This window comes from Cinclus cinclus, chromosome 3, assembly GCF_963662255.1.
Source record: "Cinclus cinclus chromosome 3, bCinCin1.1, whole genome shotgun sequence".
Lineage (NCBI taxonomy): Eukaryota > Metazoa > Chordata > Aves > Passeriformes > Cinclidae > Cinclus > Cinclus cinclus.
This window is the reverse complement of record NC_085048.1, coordinates 26,152,433-26,166,828: the sequence shown is the minus strand read 5'-3', so window position 1 is coordinate 26,166,828 and position 14,396 is coordinate 26,152,433. Positions and strand designations below refer to the sequence as shown.

The 14,396-nt window shown below is 35.6% G+C and overlaps 1 protein-coding gene across 1 annotated transcript in view; it reads left to right on the top strand.

The window, feature by feature from the left end:
* Positions 1 to 14,396, top strand: part of EYS (eyes shut homolog) — a 706,383-nt gene that overhangs the window by 584,884 nt on the left and 107,103 nt on the right. Inside the window, exon 39 of the mRNA XM_062489770.1 lies at positions 12,248 to 12,356. Within this exon, the coding sequence (XP_062345754.1) occupies positions 12,248 to 12,356 (109 nt within the window). The remainder of the gene's footprint in view (positions 1 to 12,247; positions 12,357 to 14,396) is intronic.

Genomic DNA, 14,396 nt, shown 5'->3' with positions numbered 1-14,396 from the left:
TGCAGTATTTATTTTTCCAAATAATACATTTCAGATCAAATATGTCACTAAACAAAGTGAATGAACAAAATAGGAGAAACATTTGTAATACACTAGGAAATATACATCTGGGTATTTAGGTAGTGTCTGCTGAAGCACATCCAAATGACATTATAACATATTTTGCCTTTTGATATTCAAATAAGCAATAAGCATCATAATCCTGTACCTTCATGCATGTTTAAAATTGCAGCTAAAACGTGCAAAAACATGCCACCATAAAGCAGTCTCTTTTTTCTTTAAAAATGGTCAGTTATAGCTTAGCAAAATGTTCTTAGCTGTTCATGTTAGATGCTTTGATTTAATTGGTTCGAATACAAAATACACATGAAATTATTATGAGAATCTTAATTTCTTTGACAGAGCAGTTCTAAAGCTCATACTTTCATTCTGATGGGGAAAACACAGCACATGTGTTATCAAAAGCAGACTGCAACGAAACATTTAATGAGTCTGGTCCAGAAAAAGATGAGTAGAGAGCTTTAATCGGTTTAGATGACAACAGTAAGCTTCAAGTTATGTGCAGTTCTGTATGGATGTATTGTGAAATCAGAAATTTGGTCTGTTCTGTTCCTTTCTGTGTTCAAACCAATAAGTATCCATCAAAAAGCAATTTAAAAAAAAAATGCAATTAACTGGTTACGTTGTGTGGCCATTAGTCTTCACAAATCAATAAATCTTAAGTCTGGTAAGTGGGAGTGTTATTTAATGTTTCTGCCTTGTATTAGTGACTTCAGGCGAGTTGGTCATACTTTGTGGAAGTAGATTGGTAACACGTCCGGCACTTTTGGCAATGATATCTTTCATTTCTCCAAAAATCACTTCCTCAGCCATGAAGAGGGCCTGAAGGGATTATGATGACAAGGCCTTACCTTCTTCCTTACTCATGGTGTCAAAAGGAGACACAAAGGAGACACACAAGGTTCGTGAGGTATTGAGGTACAGAGATAACTCTCCTAACTGGTGTTACAGCTCAAGAAGAAAAATCAGTTATTCATTTCCAGTTTTACCTGAGGTACAAATGGTTCATTACCCTTATCTACAGTTCTCCAATGCCCTTTGTTTGTGACAGCATACGTAATGCTTAACACAAATAATATATTAGTGATAATTCTTGTCTTAAATAGAAAAATTTTCTTTTGAAATAGCGTTTGTAGCTTCAATTCTTAAACAATATAGTGGAGAACTAAATATCCTGGTTTAAGAATATACATTTAGCTATGTATGCCCTGACTCACATTCTCTTGCCATATTTTCAGTTGATCTTAATGTAGTTCAACTGAATTAGGTATTCAGAGACCATTATAGAAGAGCTGAGTAGAGGATATAGTTGTTTCAGCAGTTGTTGCTGAATTATAAGAGAGATTAAGTATCTGCCTATTTCTTTTTTCCTACTGAGATGCTTCTGGGAATGTCACCAGAAGGGACCAAGAACAGGCTGTTTGAATAACACTATGAGAAGCTGGCACATTAAGCTTGCCTAAGTCATAATTAGAAAAATGTGACAGTCACTCCAAGGTCCAAAGGCTTAAGGTTACAAAGCATTAGAAGACATGAGCCTTAGAGTCTGAAAGCAAAATACTTTTTCAAAAATTGGTGTTTATATGTGTAAAACTGAAATACAGCAGGGTGTCTCTTGCTCCTGAGTATAAAAAATATGCCAGCCACAACCTCAGGGTTTGCACTAGTTGGCAATAGATCTTCATTCTCTGGTCTATCCAGGATTTCCTGTGCTATATAAATTGCTCCTTCTCTTGGTGTTCAAATTGAAGAGTCACTTTCTCATTAACCACATTGCTTAACCTATTTTTCTCTTCGTTTTCCCATGGAGAAGGGAGGTAACAGTTCATTTTAGACCATCATGGTATGCAAAAGAAAATTAATTAGTGCTGCCTGGCAGAAGTAATATATGTTACTTATCGTTGTATTTCTTCTGTCTGTAATAGGTAAGAAATGATCCTCAATAGGAGATGATTGTAGTATTGCAATTATCTGTACAGCTCTGCATTGATAGAGCTTTATTCACATGTCAAGTGGCTTCCTAATTTTCATTCATAGGATCAGACTTATGTGAGACAATAAATGGAAGACTGTATCTGAAGATGGTTAAACATAATTAATTCCAATACCAAGTACAATACCAAGCTGTTGCTAGCTCCAGAAGCATCCCTCTGCTGCTGGGAGTGATAGCCCTTCTTGGGAAAGAGGAGACATAATTTGAAGACTGCCTGCTATATCTCTCTTCAAGAACTTTTTCAAATTTTTTTTGTTGTATTTTCTTGGTGGCATGTTAGGATAATTGAACCCTCAGCATTTGTTTGATTTTGCCTTTTTTTCTTAATGTCTCCAGTGCAACTTATCCCCCTCAAAATATGGTGGTTTGTATACGTTATTTTCCTTAATTCTTCTCTTTGTTCTGGTTTTGCCAGAACATTCTAAAAAGCACAACTTCTGCATACATAAGTTGTATATGCATAAGAAAATTTTTTAAACATTGGTTGTTGGCAGAAATATGTGTATACATATATTTTCTTCAAACTTTGTGTCTCATAGCCACTTCACATGAGACCATTGCTTCTATATGTACGTAAACTATTCTCTTGTTTCTCTTTATTTTCACAACCTATTCATATGTATGAGATTCAGTTACCTGGTAGGTAGATAAATAGCATAAAAATGGTTTCAAGATGTGATACCAAACCAACAATGTAGACAGGCTTTGAAATTTGAAGATTTCCCATTTTGCCAGGCTGACAACAGTGTTAATTTTCTCACCAGGCAGTAATATTGATTCTTTCTTATATAGAGTTATACTCCACATCTACTGATATTAATGTTTTCTTAAACAGAAACGCGATCCAAGACTCTTTTTCATTGTGTTCAAAATCACTCTACCTACAAGTGATCTTGTACTTAAAGAGAAGGAAATTCTTGATGGTGGTCAGAGAGTCATGTTTTGCTTGAGACTAACTGACCTCAGATTTGGTACTTTTTTAGGGTTCTTTTTTAAAGTTAGCATTCTTATGTTCCATGCAATCAATTTTTTTTATTATTTAGCAGAAGACTTCCAACTTCTTCCAGTCTTCATCAGTGTAATATTGCATCATTGCACGTGATGATTATTTTGGCTTATCCTAAATTAATTCCCTAGTATCATCTATTATCTCTATACATTTTTTTTCCCATTTCTCAAAAAGCATATGACTTTTGAGGCAATAGGTCAGTATTGCCATTTTGTTTGCTGAAATTATTTAATCTCAATTTAAGGGAAGAACTGGCCAAAACTTATTGCCTAATGACTCTCCATAAAAAGGCTTTTACTCTTTCCAAACCAGCATATTCTTTCAGTGAAGATTATGGCTGAATTTTCATGTCTTACATATTTTGTATTACTTGTTGCATAAGCTTTAGCTGGAGGCCTTTTGCTGAAAGAGGAAGGCCAACTTTCTTTTCTGACATTATGTAATTTTTTATGAAATTGCTTGAATTCAATTACATCTATATTAAAAATCATTAGAGAGAGAAGCCAGATTACAGTGTAAGAATGAACTGTGCAAACAACCACAAGCACCTTCCCTAAGTATTGTTCATCTCTGGAGCACCAAAACATAGAAGAGTAGAAGTCTTTTTCTTTGATATAATGTAGAGTCAAAGAGAAGGTAAATGTAGCCATAATGAAAATTAAACAGCCTTGTTCAAGTGCAGCAAATACCCAGTCAGTACATGAACCCGAGGCAATGCAGGAGAAACAAGAGAAAGCAGCTGTATTCATTCTGGAAGGTAGGTTACTGGGTTTAGAAACACATGGTATTTATCAGCAGTGAAATCTCAATGAATTCATCAAGCAGAAAAAAAAGCCCACAAAATATGAAGTGAAGCCCAATGATCCAATAGACAAAAAACCAACTACAGTATATATTCTGTATTCTTCTATGTACAAACTTGTCCTGAAACTCAGATTAGAACATAAGGCTTCTGTAGGACTTGTTGCATACTGCCAGGATCAGTTTTATAGCATTCTATTCTTCCAATACTGTCACAATCATGAACAACAGTAATGACTATGGTAATGATTATGATAAAAATTCAATTTTGTTGTAACTTTAAAACTCTGCTTAAGTGTTAGCACTAATTATTCCAGTGTCTTTGTGTTATTCCAATTCTTGCATGTGTGAAATGGAGGCGTCACAGTCTATCAGTTGGTTGTCACAGCCCAGTGATGTATTGTGTTTACACCAGAGAAGTCCCTATGAGGTCAATGGAATTTCAAAGATATGATTAAAAGCAGAATTTATACTTTCCTTTAAAGATCCAGTATGGGAACACATATCTTTAAAGTCATGATTCATAAAATATATATGCTGAAGAAAAGCATTCCATTGAAATAAATGATCCTTGGGTGTACGCTGCCTGTAGTATGCTTGGCAATATATGCATTAGAAAGAGTCCCATTAGCCAGCCTACTAAAGGATCATAAATTTGACTGTTGGAGTAGCAGAGCTGGAGTAAATGAAGCATAAACCAAGCTAAGTAGCACCTAACACAAACAGTATCTGTTTCACCTAATGTAGGTATTAACATTTGCAGCTACTAATATGCTTATACAAAAACATTGGGATTTGGGTTTTTCTTAGATTCTGTATAATTATGCAAAAAAACTGTATACCAACATTAAACAAAGAAATTGAGTCTTCTGTTTAAAGTAGGTAGTATTTGGCAAGCTGAAGGGTATTTGTTTTCCTTATTTTCTTCAATTCTACTAGTACTCCCATAGCAAAAAGAGAAAAGAGGGTCCTTTTTATAAGCCATGTGTAGTGACAGAACAAGGGGGAATGTCTTCAAACTGAAAGAGGGCAGGTGTGCATTAGGTACAAGGTGAAAATTCTTCACTGTGAGAGTGGTGAGGCACTGCAAGAGGATGCCCAGGCAATTCATAGATGTTTCATCTGTGGAAGTGTTCAAGGACAGGTTGAAACAGGTTTTGAGCAACCTGGTCTACTGGAAGTGCCATGGCAGTCAGGTTGTATTTAGATGATCTTCAAGGTTATATCCAACCTAATTCAGTCTATGAATCTATGATTCTGTGATAAAAATGTATTGTTTGACTTTCTCAAATTGGAAGGGCCCCCTAAGGATTATCGATTCCATCTCCCTGCTACTTACAAAACCACTTAAAATTAAATCACACACTTAAGAACATCATCCAGATGCTCCCTGAACTCTGACACTTTGGTGCCCTGACCACTTTCCTGGGGAACCTGTTCCAGTGACTGACCACCCTCTCAGTGAAGTAACTTTTCCTAATGTTCAATCTAAACTTCCTTGAGCAGCTCAGCTGATTCCATTTCCTTGTGTCCTATTGCTGATCACCAGAGAGCGATCCAGATCTCCCCTTCAGAATGAGGTCACTCCTCAGCTTTCTTTTCTCCGAGATGAACAAACCAAGTGACCTCAGACACTCCTTTTAGGTCTTGCCGTTGAGGCCTTTCACCATCTTGGTCAGTCTCCTTTGGGCACATTGTACTACCTTTATATCCTTCTTTTATTGAGACCCCCAGAACTGCATGCAGTACTTGAGATGGGTCTACTTCACTACAGTGTAGAGTGAGACAATCACTTCACTCAGCTGGCTTGTGATGCTGTGCCTAATGCACCCCAAGTTGTCTCCTTTGGCTGCCAGGGTACACTGGTAGCTCGTATTCAGCTTGCCATGAACTCAGACCCTCAGATTTCTCTCCTACAGAATGGTTCTCCAGCCTCTCCTCCCCCAGTTTGTACATATAACCACAATTACCCACTCCAGGTGAAGACTCTGACACTTGTTCTCGTTAAATTTCATATGGTTGGTGCTTGCCCAGCTCTCTGGTCTATTCAGATCTCTCTGTAAGGCTTCTCTTCCCTGAAGGAGTCCAGTGCTCCTCCTAGTTTAGTGTCGCCAGCAAATTCGCTTTAATGTACATTTAATTTCTGTGTCCAGGTCTTTTTTAAAAACATTGAAGAAACTGGCCCTAAAACTAAGCCCTGAGGAGCCCACTGGTAATTGGCTATCAGCCTGGTGCTACCCATCTAACACCTCTCTGAGCCAACTGCTCAGCCAGTATGTCATGGGCTTCTCTGTGCTCTGTGCATTTTATCCAGGAGGATACTTTGGGAAATAGTACATAAAACTTTACTATAATCCAAATGCACCACATCTTTTCTATTTTCTTGGTCAGCTAGATGGCTGACCTAGTGCTAAAAGGTGATTAAGTTGGTTAAGCAAAACCTTTCCCTCATGAGCCCATGCTCATGGCCAGTGAGGGTGTTGTCTTTCAGTTATTTTACAGTAATTCCCAGAATAAACTCCCCCGTAATTCCATCAGGCACTGAAGTGAGACTGACAGGCCTGTAATTAACAGGGTCTTCTTTCTTTCCCTTCTTGAAAACTGGAACAATATTTGCCAGCTTCCAGCCAACTGGCACTTCTCCAAACTCCCAAGATCATTGACAAATAATGAAGAGAGATCCTGTGATGACACTGGCCACATCTTTTGGCACTCTAGGATGAATCCCATCAGGGCCCAGAGATTTATGTACATACAGCTGGAGCAGCAAATTGCAAACAAGTTCAGGGTCAACTGGGAGTTTTATCATTCCCTAAAGCATTCACAAAGTTCACACATCTCTTTTTGTTTGTGGTTAGCTTTATTTTTCCTAAAGATAGGACTCTTGTGCAACACTTTAGGAGTCAAAGTAATTTGGGGCTTTTCATCTTCCTTATTTTCATCTACACTTCTCCTTGGTCTCCTTTTCTCTTTCACTCTTTGTGCACTTTTACTATTTGGCCAGTTTACAGCAACTAGAAAACCTGAGAATTGATGTTGAATTGCTGTAGGTTATGAAATATGTTTCATTGATTTCAAATAAAATGTCAGACATAAAATGCAGCATTCATTTTTATAATTGTCACTTCTGAGGGTTCCAATTGAAGTTGGTAAGAAATACCAAAATTTGACCTTACTGAAATAGAAGATGATAAAGAGACATGCCAACATTTCCATGGAAGAAGTATGTTGAACTTAATTTTTGGGAAGTAAAGTTTTTAAAGTAATGGAAATTTTAGAAAAATATATTTTAAGGGGGAAAAAGGTTGCAAGTACAATAATTTTGGAAAAGTATGAAGACATAAAAACTGCAAGGCACAACACAGATTTTCATGCTTGTGAATTGAATATGCTCAGTCAAAAGTAAAACCACTGTTCTTGAAAAATCCCCTGTATTACTTGACAGTTGGTTAGGTGTTCCCTTGACAACTGCTCTGGTTAATCAAGGGTGCAAATGAAGCCACTATTTCAGTGTTTTGCAGGACACTTTTATTTTATGTCTTTAATATCAATACTGCTTTAGTAAAGGGATTTTTGTGGAGGTTTTTTTACTATGTTGAACTGTGAAGCTGGGCTAGTATTTTTTCAGATTGTAGGGAGAAAAAGAGCAAGTAGGGAGAAAAAGAACAACTTTTCAGAAGATCAGACCTGGTCTCTTAGCAGTGTGAGGTCTTTATCAGAAACAGTCTTACCATGATTATTTAGCTAGGATAAAAACAAAGGTTCTCTTTATAATGCCTGGGGTTATTTATACCTGCTGATATGACACTTTAATTTTGCCATGCCTCTCCTTAATCTGTTAGAAATATGGCTGTACCTTCAGCATTATATAGAAAATACAATTTCTATAAACTAAATTTTCTTAAGTATGTTTACACAGCCATGAATGCACCATTTTTACATGATTAAATTATGTATCTATAATGCATGAAAGCAGTTAAAAGTCTTCCAGAAGTTCCAGGCTCTGGACCTATTCTCATCCATATTGTCAAATATGTAATCAGTTTAAGATACTTTACTATGTTTCCCTTGATATAACTGGAAGCTGAAGCAATCATGCTATCAATTAGAGCTTAAGTCAGTCTTTCCAATTATTAGAAGAGACATTAGTAAGGATTTTGTGTTCATGCTTTCTACTGTACTCCTTTAGTGCCACCTGGTGACTAGCTAGAAAGGAAAAAAAAGTATGATTTCCTTTCCAGCTGGAGAAGTAGTCTATGATAATTTAAGATAAAATATTAACTTCAGCAAGATTATACCAGGCAACATTTGATTTAGAGGTGCCCCAATCTTAGTTAGCTTAAGAGGATTTCTTTGACTATCAATTCCAGACCTAAAGTAATCCAATACATAATATCCACAACAGTGTCATGAGTGTGAGGTACACATTGAACTTTGTTAGAAATCCAGTGTTCAGGCACATAATTAATCCACATGCAACTAGTAATGACATAGTATATAACTACTGTTTTGCACCTGTTGAGGTTCACTAGTCTTTTGTAAAAAAACAGTAAATCCTTTGTAATTCTTGTTCTTAACTTTATATAAAATCCACAGCAACTATTAAAAAAAAAAAACATATTCTAAGCCCAAGAGCAAATAAGAAGGCTGAACATCTTGCATGAAATTTGAGAAAATAAATATTTGAATTCATCTGGCCTATATCTGAGCATCTCCAGGAACAAGTTGAGCTTCACATGGCTCCAAACCTGTTTAGATAACTGTGCATAACCTTGCCCATATGTCCTCCACATATACTCATTTCCCGTAACTACTCCTTGCACACCCAGTTCTTTACTTTCAAGTGAATCCTTTCTATATCATTATGAGCGTGATGTTCATGAATGACAATTCTGGTACCTGAAAAAATTATCCTGCAATAGGAATCATATTGCATTCTCTCCTGTCACTGTCTCTGGAGGGAAAAACATGCTGGCTTTAAATGCAGCCGGAATGTGCCACTGAGATGCGAGGCAGATGGACTGAAATGCCTTCAGCATCTAAACGAGTGAAAAAGCACCACAGAACTAAAAATACTTCAAAATTTAAAGATGTCAGTGATTAGCCACTTTCATCTCAGGTGTTCTTAATGCAAGGTCAGTATCTCATAATACAAGGTTAATTAGAAAAATAAAGAAAAAATGTCAAGAGAATAAATCATCAGTTACATTTTCTCTTTTCTAATGCGGATAATGGAATTCAATCTTCTGTGAGCTGCGTGAAATAAAACATCTGCATTTATTCAACTGCAAGATTAAGATAGTTTTCAACACAGATTATAAGAAAAGTATAACCATGTTACAGAGCAACACAAATGGTATTTTAGTTCAGATAATTTCTGTGACAGGATATTTAAAGGCCCTTGTTTTTTCCATCATTGTTTTATAAAGTAGTATGAATATATTTTGTATGTGTCCATGTTGTAGCACTTTCTGGGTTTAAGTGCTATAATAAAGACTGAGACAACATTTATGGTTTAATTGCTGTTTTTTCATATGTTTATAATTTTCTAAGAAATCTGTCTTTTGAATTGTAATTTTCCATGCTCTGTCTCTTTCTAAAGGCTATTCTAGGCATATTTAAGTAATCTAGCAAATTCAAAGAGTCCTAATTTTGTGGTAACATAAGCATGAAAAATATCAATTTTGTTCACATTTCAAATGACAGTTTTTCTATCCTATGACAAGACAGAGAGAAATGTCAAGTATTAATTCATTGGAAATCTTCACAGAGAAAGAAACAAATGCTGAAGAAAACAGTGGTAGCATTGAGTGCATTCCTAACATGCACTGCAGAATACATGGCAGTAGGATTCTGCTTGCAGCCTCTGGTTTCATTCTCATGACTCAGTCACTAATCTATTGCCTGACATCAAACAAATCTGTTCTGTTCTTTGACATTTCATTGTTGCACATTAAAAAAAAAAAACAAAACAAAGCAAAACACCTCTATGTACTTTGTGGAGTTACGATCTAATGATCAAAATCTCTGTGTAATGAGCTGCTGTTTATGAATACTGAGGGGTTTTATTTGGATTTTCTTTTCCTTTTTTTCTCACAGATTTATTTAAAGGAAGAATGGATTACCAGGCATGCCTAAGTAGGGGTGACTGTGTTATTATTTAAATTAATTTATGATACTTGGGCTTATCTAAATAAAGATACCTAAAGTAAAGAACTTGTCAGTATCATGCAGACGCTAAGGTTTATTTTAGTTGCACCAATGTTTAATCTTCCACTTTTTTCCTCTAGCAAAGGATCAAAACAATAGAAATTATGTGCACAAAACAGTGAGAATGTGTGTACACCAGGCATTCACAATGGAAGTTTATAATGCTCAATGGATGGCTAATTGCTTGAAGATGGTCACAATGACACAGACCTCATTGTTCTTTTATTTTTCATTAAATGAGCATTCTTCTTAATTAATTTTGCCCCTTCACTTAAACTTTTATTCTTTGTGGGCTGGACCACTGGTATATGTAATATAAAAAGTTATTTAGAAAAAGAAACATGCAGGCTTCAGAAATCTTTCTGAAAAGCAGGGACAGGGCAGGGGCAGAGGGTAGGCTTTGCCATGAGTATGTTAGGTCCCTACTGCAGTATCCACTCGGAGGAGAAGGTACCGAGCAAAGGCTATAAGTTTGTTTTCGCCCAAGAGGGAATCTTAAATGAGCTGATTTTCTGTTATATGAAAAGATTATTTTTATATACTCTGATTTACCGAGATGATTCCCAGCAGCTGAAATATGAGTAGGAATAATAAATCTATTCAAAGGCTATTTTATATTTCAAGACTTGGTTGAAAAACACAATACTGGAAGTATTTTCTCCAAAATTGTCCTTATTTCAAGTACCTAAAAAGGAGATCAGCAACTGTCTGTCAATATACCCCTTGTTTATTAAGGAGAAACTTCTGTTTACTGAATTCATTATTTATAATGAAATTGTGCAAATCAGATGATCTTCAAAACAGCAGGCACTGCTTCTGGTTCCCTGTATTCAAAATCAAAATATTATGCTAATTTTAGATTTTTCAAGAAGGAATGCAGTTCATATACCTCAACAATATGACTCTTTTTAACCTAAAATTAGATATAAAAATGAATTTTTTTCAAACTCGTTTCAGTAGTCTAGGAGTCTAGATCACATTTCAAAAGGTGATAAAACAAAATGCCATTCAAATATCTCAGACTTTTAAAGAAAGATTCAGAAGTAAGAAAAGTGCTGCATGCTTACAAGGTAGAAATAATTTAGCACATTTCAACCCCATGCATCGGAGCACAGTGAAAAGTCAATGAATTAGTATTGACTGATTTAGCTGTGAACCAGAAGTGATATAACCATTGGAAAGGTGGGATTTATTAATATGTGAGCATCAGCTGCTGATGTGGATGTACTGGCTATAAGACAAGCTAGTAAACACTGGTTTTGTGCTGCTCACTCAGAAATCAGTGCACTGCAGTGGATTTATAAATATTCATTAGGGGCCTAATATCATATCCGTTTATGTCAATACAAGATTCCCAGAAAATTCAGACATGAAAACTGAGATTCTAAACTTCATAATGAATCTACAGACAGGAGAATGAAATAGTAAGACTTTAGACACAGTAGCAGAAACACAAGCTCAAGGCATAACCTGGAATAAATCATGCCGTGGCAGTTGCACACAACCAACCAGGTGGTGATATATGAAAGGGTACCATTTGAGACTATGGTACCTCTTGATGTGTTTTCTCCAGGACTAAATTTGTCTTGTCAATGCTGAAGTAATTTCTATGATTAGTAATGTATACTTCTAGTGTACGGATCATGAAGGGCTTTAAAATATTTTAACTCTTTCATATGTCTATGGTCTAGCATAAAAATGCATCTATCCCAACACAAGACATTTCATAACATTCCTGTCATTGTCCTTTACCATTTATTCAGCTAAAAGAAATTGAAAACTTGGCAGTCCATATAAATATTTAAATTTTTTTTCAGAATCTTTTTTAAAGTTTGTCACATAACATTTGTATCTATACTAGGGAGACTGTATGTCAACCACATAACTACCCACTGAAATATTTAAAGATTTATTTCTTCTTTTCTCTGTATGTATTTCAAACACTAGTTAAGAAAAGTAAGAAAGCAAACAGAAGAGGGACATCAGTAAACAAAACTTGAATCTTTTGTCTCCTGGGTAGTTCAATAGCCATGAAACTGGAATTAGTAGTGTCCGAAGATTTTCATCCTTTATAGAAGTATGAGCATCTCTTTCACCTTACCTTTACCATGTGAGGTTTGAATACTCTGTGACCAACAGTATAATCAGCAATAAGATCTTCTGTTTCCTTACAGCTACATGTTGCCTGTGGGCAGTCCTGAAGGTTACTGCATGATTGAAATGGCTGTGGACAGAAACTCTCCTGTACAGCACAGACTTTCTTTCTCACATCGAGCATCTCAGGTGAGTCTGTAAAACATTAAAAAAAAATCTATTTGCTTTAAACATTTCATCAGCATATTCACTGCAGTTATTTTCAAAGGAGAATAGGTATACTCTAACTTCTTCTAAAGGACAAATGTAATTCCTCTTCAGATATCATTATATGTACTTAGTTTCTTTCTAATAGGCCTTTTCACATATAGCAATAGCAACATATCCATTAATTTCTTAGTTTATTTCACTCTGAAGCTTATATTCCTGCTGCACAGAGTCTATAGAAAGGGCATGGATGTTATGAGAGTTTAAAAATTTATATTAGCAGTGTCATTTACCTAAGGCCAGGGGGTTATTAGAAACAATTCAGATATTATTAAGCAATAATTCTAGTTACTTTTTAGTTGCAAGCCACACTGTCTAGTGGAAGACAGTTATGAATCATCAGTGTTTTTATCTGGTGTCAGTATTTTTTCTAGGACTTGGCTTCTGAATAATATTGTAAAATATCTGTTTCTATTTTGAAACTGGTATCAGAAGACTCATTCTGAATGGACAAGAGGCCAGCTCTCCCAAATCTTGAATTTTTCAGTTATTCTTTGTCTTCATTTTATTGCCTTTGTTATGCATTCTCTCGTTGCAAGATTATTTCTGCATGAAACATTTCAAATGCTTTTAGACAGAATTTGAACTGTGATTGGCCATTTGCTTTATAAGGTTTTTCACTAGAGGACAGGCCAGTTATCTGTAGAGATGCTAATCTTGATATGCATCTCACAGTATGCACTGCTGGTTTGTTACAGAATTTCTTCCCTTATGTGGTATGTAGCATGAATGTTAAATCCTCATGACTATTACACTTTACAGATCTGCTCTTAATCTCCCAGAATCTCTATTTACGAAGTACACAATCAAAGAAAGAAAAAATAAGACATTTCTTATTTCTGAAAGGAATAGTGAATATCTTCCCATTATTGCCCAAGATAATCTTTTTTACCACTCAGGCTCAAAGTGAAGAAGGATATTTCCAAATTAGTATTTAAAAAGTTAAACGTGTATTGCATAAGTTATTGATATAACTCTATATTAACAAATCTCACAGGAAAGCTTTCTTTGCACATCCTTAAAAAATATTCAGTTTAAGTCAGTTAAATTCAGAACAGGACCTTTATAGAAAGATTGTGCATTATGGTGTAGTAACATGAGCTTGAACATCGAATACATTATGATAAAATCCAGATGCTGAAAACTGAGCAAAGCCTACTGAGGTTGTTCTGTGACACACTGAATCTTCCCCCAGGGTTAGTGCTTTTGTAAAGTAAGACAAATAATAAAGGAGATTGTGTTGCAAGTGGAGTGTTATAAACACTGCTCTTCATCACAGACATTTTATCATGCAGTCCAATGCTTTGCTTAATTCTTGAAAGAGATTCACAAGCAGAGAGAAAATGTCTGCAAACACTACTTACAAATCTTGTCTATCAGTGAGGTGTTTCATAGCTTTGTTTGAAAGGGGATAAAGTCAAGTGATCTGAAATGAATTCAACAAGTGCAGAGCCAATGTCTTTGAATTCCTTTGATATGAAAAATCTGATTTAATTTTATACATGCTCTAAAAGAAGTAGGTCTTTTCCTTTTTCCCTTCAGAATGAAAGACACTAAGCAGAAGAATATCTGACAGTATTCACATATCACCAAATTTCACTTGAAGTTGTCAGCAACATAACTCCAGGACTGCCAAAAGCAATACTGAAAACAGCAAAGCAAAAATCATATGGATGTGTGAATTCCACATAAATCAATGGGATGTTTTCCTCCTGTTTCTACTTCTTTACAGGTGTCTGAATATGATAGTGAAGGGCCTCTTCACTTTAAATTATCCTCTCACATGTTTTACATATTCTGTGATACATTTCTGATTCCACAGGTTTATTCCTGTTTGACTTGAATGGGTTACATGCCACCCTCTTTCTGGACTAATAGTATTGTACAAATAAATGCAGGACTGTGTGATACAGCTGTTTTGGTTTTTTTTGTTTTTTTTCAATTCCTAAGAATTAAGGGCTT